The 10,963-nt window shown below is 27.2% G+C and overlaps 1 protein-coding gene across 1 annotated transcript; it reads left to right on the plus strand.

Annotated features, from left to right (window-relative positions):
• The first annotated feature begins 557 nt into the window (after positions 1 to 557).
• Positions 558 to 9,141, plus strand: LOC107455014 (uncharacterized). The gene is made up of 4 exons (XM_071184005.1): positions 558 to 611; positions 1,553 to 1,679; positions 1,762 to 1,790; positions 5,487 to 9,141. The coding sequence occupies exons 2-4, from the start codon at positions 1,571 to 1,573 to the stop codon at positions 7,080 to 7,082; spliced, it is 1,734 nt and encodes a 577-aa protein (XP_071040106.1). The 5' UTR covers positions 558 to 611; positions 1,553 to 1,570; the 3' UTR covers positions 7,083 to 9,141.
• The last annotated feature ends 1,822 nt before the right edge of the window (positions 9,142 to 10,963 follow it).

The following is a 10,963-nucleotide window of genomic DNA, read 5'->3' on the forward strand; positions in this document are numbered from 1 at the left end:
CTCTTTAATATTAATTTTAGATTAATTTTATTTATTAAATAAATCTTAATTTAATAACTTTATTTGTAAGTTTTAAAATTAAATTTGAATGACAAAACATGCTCATCTCCCCCCTACAGCCCAAAACATATCCAACGCCCCCCTATCGCCCAAAACAAATTCACCGCCCCTCAGCATACTCCCAGCGCCCCCAGGGAGGCGGTATCGCCCCCGTTGAGAACCAATGCTTTAAAGTCAGCGTAACTAAACTTTGTTTTTATTCCCCAACTTTAGCAAAAGTGAAAATTCAAAAGCAAGTCTTATAAAAAAAAATTACAACTGCCCTCAAACATATTTGAAAGTAATGATATAAAAAGTAGTTAGTAGCGATATGTAAAAATACATAGTTAATGTTTAGACATTGGGAACTTTGGCGTCTAGTGAATTAACTAAGAAAAAGTAATTTTCTGTGAGACTGAAGTCTACAGTTTCTACATTTATAATTAATTTTAAGTTAAGATTTTAATTTTTATTAATATACAGTGAATTCGCGATAACTCGAATCTGATAGNTTCATTGGAAACTTTTCATTTTCTCTTTTTAATCTCTTTCGTTTTCCTCTTTCACGTCTGGTGAGTCTCTATAATTAGTACTATAATTAGTACTATTATAATTAGTAGAATTTTTCAGCACTTTAAACATGTTGTATTTTATTACTGCCTTTATAATATTTTAATCAAATGAAGTTATTATTTACTGTCTTTATAATATTTTAAGCAAATGAAGTTATTATTTTATCAGGTATTCTCTTAGGATATTTCATATTTATTTTTCTGTTGATTTTAAAAATAAAAAAAAGTTCTTTAAGAATAAAAGTTTAATATTCTAAAGCTCTGGAAATACAGTCAAACCTCGATATCTCAAACTGGAATAGAGAGGGAAAAAAGCATTTGAATTACCATGTATCAAAAATTACATGTTATCTGCATTAAAATAAGGAAAAAAAGATTTTTACTTCCCCAGGAGTGGGGGATAGACATTTATAAAAAAATTAAACTACAAATACAATTTTTATAACAATATTATTTAAATACATATTTATATCCATATACTTTAGAGTCAGCGTAACTAAACTTTGTTTTTATTCCCCAACTTTATCAAAAATGAAAATTCAAAAGCAAGTTTTATAAAAAAAATTTACAACTGCCCTCAAACATATATTATTTAATTGAAGGTAATGATATAAAAAGTAGTTAGTAGCGATATGTAAAAATCCATAGTTAATGTTTAGACATTGGGAAATTTGGCATCTAGTGAATTAACTAAGAGAAAGTAATTTTCTGTGAGACTGAAGTCTACAGTTTCTACATTTATAATTAAGTTTAAGTTAAGATTTTAATTTTTATTAATATATATTGATATAGATATATATGCTCAAAATGGGAATTTAATTTTATAGTATCTATGCTGAATAGTAAACTAAATATCTGTAAAATATTAATTTCATATTTTTTTTATGAATTTCCTGTATTATTTAAGTACTGATATATGTTTTTTTTTCTTTCATTTTTAGACAAATACTGGCGCACAAATGGAAAATACCTGTGCACTAACTATTTTACCAGTTATTCCAAAATGGAAGATTTATAACTCAGTTCCAAAAAAACCTGTCAAATATTGTGCCATTCTAAAAGAGAAAAGTAAGAAACTATTTTCTATGTTTTGCAGTATTTTTTATTCTATAAATTTCTTTCAAAGTATGATTTTATTTTTTTGTTCTAGGAGAATTTCAAAACTTATTGGAAAATGTTGTAAGTTCATATTTATTTCATTATAGATTCAGCTTATAATGTATACAACATATACATTATTTTTTCATACCTATACTTTTTCCTTTTTTATCTAGCTAAATCATTGCACAGAAAAACTGAAAATCGGTTTTCGCAATGAAACATCATCCATTTAGAGGTACATATTGTCAGCTTAAAAATGTCTAGCGGAAAAAGTATTAAATATACAGTCATAACTGTTAACTCTACTGAATTTTATTAGTGTCTCCTGGTCTACAGACTTAAATAAAGTGAATAACTTTCTGCAAGCACAAAATTTCAATTAAAATAATTTCTGCAGGCATTGATTAACTCTTGTGACTAGTTTCAACTCTTTGGTCGCAACCTGGTTTTGACGAAACTGGTTTGTAAATATTTGTAAAAAAATTTTTATTTGATTCTATATTAATGCATACAACAGGGATGAGTTTTGAAAAAAAGAAAACTGAAAATAAAAATCCAAACAGATTTTGTGCAAAAAGCACTCTTTAAGTAATTGAATAAATACTTGAAATTTGAGTGAGAAGAAAAAAGTGTATGTAGGAAGCATTTATTCACAGAATGTTATCAAAGTTTTAATAAAAGTATCTTTGGCATGGGTAAAAAAAAGTGTAAAAATGTATCCTTTTTTTTTCTTCTTGGGAATATAAAGAAGACAAATTTTCTTTGAAAAGGCAAATGAATTAGTTGTATTGAAAAATTTTCCGTGATGGTAAAAAATTTACAGCAAACGGCGTTTGTGTATATTATATGGGTCTGCTGGTCTACTAGTTTAATCAAAAATTCTCATGGTTTTTGTACATGTATAAAATTTTTTTAAATGTAAGAAAGTTTCAGAAGAAAAGAAATTCCTATAAAAATCGATATTTTACCACTCATTGAATATTGCTTTGTTTTAGTTCATATTAGAAATGTTTGCATCAAATAATCTGCTTTAGTTTTGTTTCTTGTTTGACCCACTGACAGTTTTGTAAACTAGCAAAATTGTCAGGATGTTTCTCCTCTATACACTATTTCCCTATCTAATAACATTAAAAAATTGGGTTTCGATATGCGGAGAAGACTGCATGTTGAGATACGACTTTTTACATGCGGAACTGGCAGTAGGTTATTATTTTTTTTATTATTATTAAAACGGTATAATTTACTTTTTCAATTTAATGTTTGTTTTTCAATATTTGCACCTCGTATTTTTCGCATCAAATAAAAAAAAAAGAGTCTTTCTTCATTTATATTTATTCATAAAAAGAGAAAATGCAATTTATCTTCTGCTTTCTTTAATATAAATTGTATCAGTGTTTATTTTAAATTTTTAAGATTCTTTAGTCATTTAACCGATAACAAAATGATATTGTATGAAAACTGATTTTGATTATTTCTTGTTTATTTATTTTTTATTGATTGAGGCACGTTTTGATCTTTATTTACGTTAAAAACCTATAGCAGTATAATCTGGTCCGATTGTTTCTCAAGGTACCATTTATTATGAACGATAAATACGAGAGAACGACAGTTGCTGCGGGTCGCTGTCAAATAATGACTTTAAAATGTATGAAGAGTAATAAACAAAATAATGGGGTCTCAGAAATTAATAACTTTACTTCAAGTATAAAAAAGTTTAATTGGAAAAATTATGTACTTAGTGTTAAAATATTTATAGTGCAAAAGGATGAGTAAATACATTTATTTATTTTTAAAATATTTCGAAATTTTGAAGGATTGAACAAACTCTTTTCTTTTTAGCAGAAACAATAAATATCTGACATTTCTAATTGATTGCTGTTCATTTTTCTGTAAGTTCATGGGAATACCGAAAGTTCCTCAATATTTCAAAGACTTGAAGAGACTTTCCGCAATTGTGTGTGCTAGTTTTTATTAAGTTGGCCTGATGGATCAGTATCACTTTGCACCTTCTCAGCCAATGCAACCTTTTCTTGAATATAAAACACAAATTTCAACATTCCCATCAACTGATACATAAGCATCAAACCCAATGTTTGGGGTTTTTTCCCCTAAATTGTAACAAATCCTCAATTTCTTCATCATTAGCATCAGGAGCTACTGTTTTTTGTCTCAAAACGATTTAACTTCAATGTTTTTCTTTAATGTTCGTAAACTATATGAACAATAGATGTGGAAATCTGCTAGTTTTAAAAATGATTTAAATGAGAGTTATTATCATTATAAGACTAGCATTTGTGACTGGACTATTAAAACAATATAATATAAACAGGAAAATGAAACATGTGGGAACAATAGATCTGGGTTTAGTATTATAAATCTCTATTTTCTGTACTTTACAAATTTCCAAGATTTCAAGTTCCACGTATAGTTTGAATAGAAAAAAAGTTTAAGAACCTGATACTCTAAGACTAAAAGAATTTCAATTGAAACTTTTTCGTACGAATTTCTGTGAAGAGGCAAGTAATTTATTTACAATTACAGAAGTCTGCATTTTTTTTAACAGACTGAATTATGTGTATAAATTATTATAGTCATAAGCTATATCGCCTTACAAAATCATACCATTAAAAATGATTTTTCATTGATTATTGTTGGTTACTTAAAGTTGAAAGTAGTTGTTTTGAGTCACTTTTTTTGTGCTTTAGTATAAGATTGTGTAAAACAGTTTGTATTGTACTTGTATGATGCCTAAATAATTATAAACAAAAAATGCTTAGGGTATCATTAAATTTTTTCTGTTTGTGAAAATTTTATAGTACTAAAAATTCCAGTACAATAACTGGTTTTTAAATTATTTTTGAATTATATACACAATTTCAAAGCAAAGATATGAAAAAAGTAATATAATTAAATAATTGAATTTATTGGAATAACATTTGCAATATTTTTTTCCCCTGTATTCACTTACTATATTTTCAACCAGTTTTTATTTTCTTATCTAGAAATATTTTAACACCATCATCAGGCAGTTAATTATTTTCAGTTTTTGCATTGATTGCATTTTTTAAACTTTGCATTTTTATAATATATATTTTATTGTGCATTTATTAACATAAAAATATTCAAACTACTTTATTAAAAAGTTCAATTGAAAAAAGCATTATAAAATAAACTATTTATATAGCTCAAATGTTTGCTGTTTTTTTTAAAAAAATTAAAAAGAAGAAACATAAAAATTGGTAATAATAAAATGTAATATCATATCTGGTTTCTGTAATACATTATCTGGTTAATGTGCTTTAAAAATGACTAGATAATTTATTCATTTTTTTTATGCAGAATTAACTTCTAATAAAAAGCTATGATTTTTTTTCCTTGCAATTATTTCAACAACATATCTTATAGTAAATGTTGTTTAAATAGATAAGTAAATGGCAATTGATTCATTCATAAAATAAAAGTAGTTCATAATTTTTTATAATTAATGAAAAGCATTTAAAGTAAGGTATTCCTATCATTATCAATATTTGCAGTATTTATCAATATACGGCAGACTACTCTAACTGCATAGAAGGATATACTAGTATTTTAATATATGTAAAATTCTCAGAATATTTTAATATTCTTTTGATGAAGTTTAAATTTGGGTGTGTAACATATATGTTTTCTTAGATTATTTTTTCTCAAGTTACTTTTTTATTTAATTCATGATTTGTTATAATCAATATACATTTGTATATTTATGAAAACTAATGTTTGTTCATTTTATTTTAGTTTTCAAAAAAGGTGAAGAATTCATGCTCTATTATTGATAAAAAGAAGATTGATACCTCAAAGGATAAAAAAAGTTTAGAAATTATTTTTCTCAACCAGGAAGAAAAGGATTTGCTATCTTTAAACCTTTCTATAAGTGAAAAACATGCACTAAGAAGGAGAAATAACTTGTTAATATTTCTTAAAAACAATTCCAATAATATAAAATACCATATTGAAGATGGCAGTATTTATGTAAAATGTGATGTTAACATTCAGTGGCATATATTTTATGACTTGTTTGAGTTTCTTCTTGTAAAGTATGGCATCTGCAATATTGGTGCTCTTTTCTATTGTGTTCTTTTTTCTGGTTGTATGTTAAAGCAAGAAATAAGATTTCTATGTTGTAAACCAATAGACATCAGTAGCCCTTCATATAATTTTTTACTGGATTTACGTGAAAGTACTTCGATTAAAAACTCTTGCTTAACTTCAAGGAAGTTACCAAAACGGGTGAGGTCTTATCAAAATCATCTCGATGACAATCTTGTCCCAGCAGATAGCCAAGAATTATCATGTAAGATTCTTTCAGACCTGATACCGTGTCGGAAAACTATGGATATGAATAGCATAATGCCCAAACAAAAGGTTCCCAGGCTGGATTGTTTTTGTTCGGAAATACATTGTAAATGCCATGAGACTGAATGGAAACTTCACAGAAAAATATCCAAATGCAGTGTAGATAGTTATATGGATATATTACTGAAGAAAGGTGTGACCTCCAATGATGAACTCTCCATCGCTCAGGGTGAATCTAGTTTTAGCTCAACCTTTGGTAATTTTTCGAATCAAGATTTTGATTCATTATTAAATAATGTTATAGAAAACTCTGATCCTCCTATAGACTTATTGCCAAAGAGAAAGGATTTACCGTTGAGTAAATCTCAAAATTGTGATAGATATTCTCAAAATCCTGGTAATCCGTGTGGAATTTCAACAAGCAATATAGCACCTGGATTAATAAATAGCCCTGCAAGAAATAAACTTGAACCTAAACCTGAATCTTTATTAAAAGCCATTAATCTTTTGAATGAAGACATGGGGGGAAATGAAAATTTTTCTTTTTTACTTGAGGAGTTTTCAGATAAGAAAAAATGTACAACTCCTTTTAATATGTTTCAGACTGCATCCGGTAATAAGGTTAATATTTCAGATTCAGCTTTAAAAAAGGCTGAAGAAATGTTTACTGAAGTAATGCAGGCTGAGGGTGATTCTGTCAGTGATGATAAAAGTGTAAATGTGTTACCAGAAAATAAATTTAAAGCAGAAAGGAGCATGTCTTCTTCCGATCACAAATCCGCTAACATGCCAGGACCAGTGAGAGATAAGCATTTGAGTGACAATGTTGATGGAATGTTAGTGGATGGCTTTTTTGAAGATATCTGTTTTGATGAAAATGATGAATGTTTGACTGATGCCTCTCAATCTTCTTCAATGTGCAATAATAAACTTAAAAAACTATCTTCTGTCGGTAAAGTTCGGAAAAGCCTTGGCGGAAGAAGATCGCTGAAACCTTATTCAAAAAAGATTGAGATACCTGATGTTAAAAATCTTTGAATGAGTTTTTATAAATCCTTTCATTCCATTAGTAATTTTTACTAGTATAGTTTCGAAATAATGAATTTATCCAAAAATGTTTTAATTACAATACAGCTGTTTCAAACAGACATATAATTTTATCCACAGCTTCCAATTCTATTGGATTTTCCAGTAGACTACTGGATTTTTCCAGTTTCTACTAGTTTACTTAAAATTATCCTGGTTTTTGTACATTTTAGAAAAATCCCTTAAATTGAGTAAGCTTCCTAAAAAAAATCCTTATTGCAATGGAATTTCTATACAAATTATTGCTTGCTTGCTTGAATATTTAAATAAGTATAACTAATGCATAATGAAGCGAACCTCATTTATAGTAATCGGTTCAAAACTTTCTTTGTTATGAAATGTTCAGTTTATTTTTATTCAGAACTTTCTTTTCAAATTAATTTTTTAAAAAAACTTTTATCTATCTTTGATGAATTAAATGCCTTTTAATATTGTAAATTATGAGTATACATAATACATTACATTTCAAGTATGTTTAATGTAAATCATAACTGGAAAATATTGCAATTTTTTCTAATTTGGTGACTATAAAAATCCGTAAAATTCCTTACGTGAAATATTTAGTACATTATGCAGCAATTATCATAAAATTCTTATTATTTCATAAAATCTTCTGAATTTTTTCCTATCCATGTTGGCAGCTATATTTTTATCTACATGTTGTGTAATAACAGGTAATGGTTTATTTGCTACATAGTTGCTCATATTGTGATTGCATATTTTGTTCTCTGTTCGATACAGTAGAATCACAGTACCATTCTATTCCTGTCACTATAGCCATAAAGAAATAGAATGTCTTATGCCATACCTTAATATAAACTATTGCATTTTTTTATTTATTATTATTTGAAAGTGGATTTGATCAACTATGTATGAATCAAGTGTTTAGATTTCAATGGTGGATAATTATAATTTAACTTTTCCAAGACGGATATTTATTTTTTGTTAATGTCCAATACATTTTGTTGTGAGAAAAATATTCATTAACATTATTGTTTTTTTTTCTACATGCGTAAGTATCAACATAATCTATTTTGGAGGCAGATTGCCTGATTAGGATGAATTGAGTTAAATTGCAGATGTGATAGAATTATAACTACTTTTTGAGACAAAATGAAAAAGATTTGCTATTAATCTCCATTGTTATGAGCCTCTTATATGTTTTGTGGACATTTATTTGAGGATGCTTATTTATTTTTGTGTAACAATCAATAAAAACATTTCTTAATTTCAAGTCAATAAAAAGTTGTCTATGTGGTCACATATTTGGCAAAAATATTTATAAATATTTAGACCTTTCAAAACAGGCCTTAAGTTAGCTTTTATTTTTTGGGTCGAAAAATGTAATTTTAAAAAAAAAATAATTTAAAGCAATGAATGTGCAAAACAAATTTTAAATTTCAAGTTCAAAAATATGAAAGTTAGAATATAAAATAACTAATTAAAAAATAGTTTAGATTATGAAATAATAGTATAAAATGCAATATGTACATGATGCAACCAAACCAAACATACCAAAATATACATAATACTTTTTATCTAACCAGAAATCTACATAAAAACTAACCCAAAGATTGTGCTGAAAATTGAAAATATGTTATGGAAAATTGAAGTATTCTATAGACCTAAGACCTGCAACTCTTTATCAGATAGAAATTTTGAAATTCAAAAAAAATTGTGATGCAACCTAATATATAATAATTAAAATTATATTTGCAACATTACAAGTTAGTGCATATTTTCAATAATTGTTAGATGTAACAAAATTGCAATTACTTTTTGAGTCACTGTATGGCCATAAATGAAAAGAATATTGCCTTTTCATGAGCTATTACATTTTTATTTCACTTTTGCTCCTTACATATTTTGAAGACTCAAAATATAACAAGATTTGAATTTGAAATGCTCTAGGCCAAAAGTTTGTTATGGCTCTACTTTTTGAAGGGAGTGAAACATTGTATTATAATCATATTAAGAATTTTTGTAAACATTAAAATTATTTGAAACATTATTTATGATCTGAGTATTCCTTAGGTTTGAACCATATTCTTGAGACTTCATTTAATCCAATGTCAATTATTCTGTAGCGAAAAATTCTTCTGCTTTCATAAGTTATTTTCTTTCTAATTTATATGTTCTAAATTATATAGAAATGTCAGATTTTATCAGACCATATATTTGTTCCAAATGAAATAAAATTGAATAAATGACATATTTGTTCTTAATAATTTTTTCTTTGTATAAATATAAAATAATTAAAAAATATTTATTATTTCATACAAAGCTGAATTTTTTAAAAAAAGTTGCTTAACATGAATAATTGTATGTGGTTTGTGAAAATATCACCTCTTTGTTATGTAAAATAACAAATTATCTTTCAGTTACGTCATTTAAAAATTAATCAAAATAAATTATAATTAATTTATACTGTGGAGAAAATTATTATAAACGTTATTAATAAGAAACATTGCTTAATTATTGCACAGTAGGGTATGATATCGAAAATTTCAATTTTCAAATATGACCAATGTTATACTAATTTATTAAGTACATTGTTACGTAAATAAGCATATTTTTATTATATACTACGTTTTTATAAACCCGCTTTCGTGTATGAGAGGCTAGAATCCTGTTAATTTAATTAGTATCGAGATTGCATATCCGAAATTCTTGATTATCTCAATACCCTTCCTCTTCGCCTAGAATCTTGCTGTCACAATTTCTACTATGTTCTGACTGGCATTCGGTTTTTAACTATGGTGCTTTCCAGTCAATGCTTTAAGCTAAATATGTCTTTAGTGATTCCGTTTACGCTCTAGAGCGCGTCAAATACGCCAAAAATCTCTGAGGGGACACAAAAAATAAGTTGTGAAGTGCCCCCTGGGACGCGTAATTCAGCGCCGGGGGGAAATAAATTGATAAAATAACGCTTCAGCAGGTGTAAACAAGTAAAATTTCAACCTAACTTTAAATATACATGTTCATGTAAAAACCCGAAGTTTGGTAAGTTTTAGAATTTACCGGTAAAACCTATGATTTACCGAAATAGCTTGGTAACTACTAAGTTTTACCGCTATGGTTGAAATGGAATCACATTAAAGCATACTTCAAACTTTTACCGGTTAAAACCTAAGATTTACCAACTTCGCGTTTTTATCGTAACATGTTACGGAAAATTGGAATTCGAAGTATGTAATTACACCGCTGTTTTTCTTTAAAGTGGTAGAAAATTCATATTTTGAATAGGACACTTTTAGAGCAAAAAGGGACCCAAAAATATAGGCCTTAGGGCCCGTAGTGTCAAAAGACTAGCGGAAACAATAATCAGCATTTTATAGCCGCATAGAATTTAAGGTCAATTGTAATTTCGACTCCTATCTGACCAAGAGTGCCCAAATTTAAATTGGAGGTGTAAATTATAATAGTTTTTTAAGAGTTGCATGCAAACTGTCCTTTTCGTAACATAACAAACTAACAGACACAAAACTAAACATTGGAAAAATAATGAAATTTTAAAAAAAAATTACTTTTGTGAAGTAAATTGAACAGGAAGAAACAATTCAATTTTTGTCACGTTTAAAACATACTACGCATCACTTTTCGAATAAAACTATCAAGACCAAAGATTTAGTTCCGTAGGTCTCTCGAATGTGTGGCAAAGAAAAAAAAAAGAATTTTTTCTATTTTGCTCTATTTCCAAAAACATTTTTTTTTTCTTTTATTTCCTTGTTTTAAAAATATTTGTGAAAAAGTTGGGGCTTCTGATACGCACCACTTGACAATAAAGATTCCAGATAAACAGTTTTAATTTGAAAAAAAAAAGTTCACTCAAA

This window comes from Parasteatoda tepidariorum, chromosome 8 (genome assembly GCF_043381705.1).
Source record: "Parasteatoda tepidariorum isolate YZ-2023 chromosome 8, CAS_Ptep_4.0, whole genome shotgun sequence".
Classification (NCBI taxonomy): Eukaryota; Metazoa; Arthropoda; class Arachnida; order Araneae; family Theridiidae; genus Parasteatoda; species Parasteatoda tepidariorum.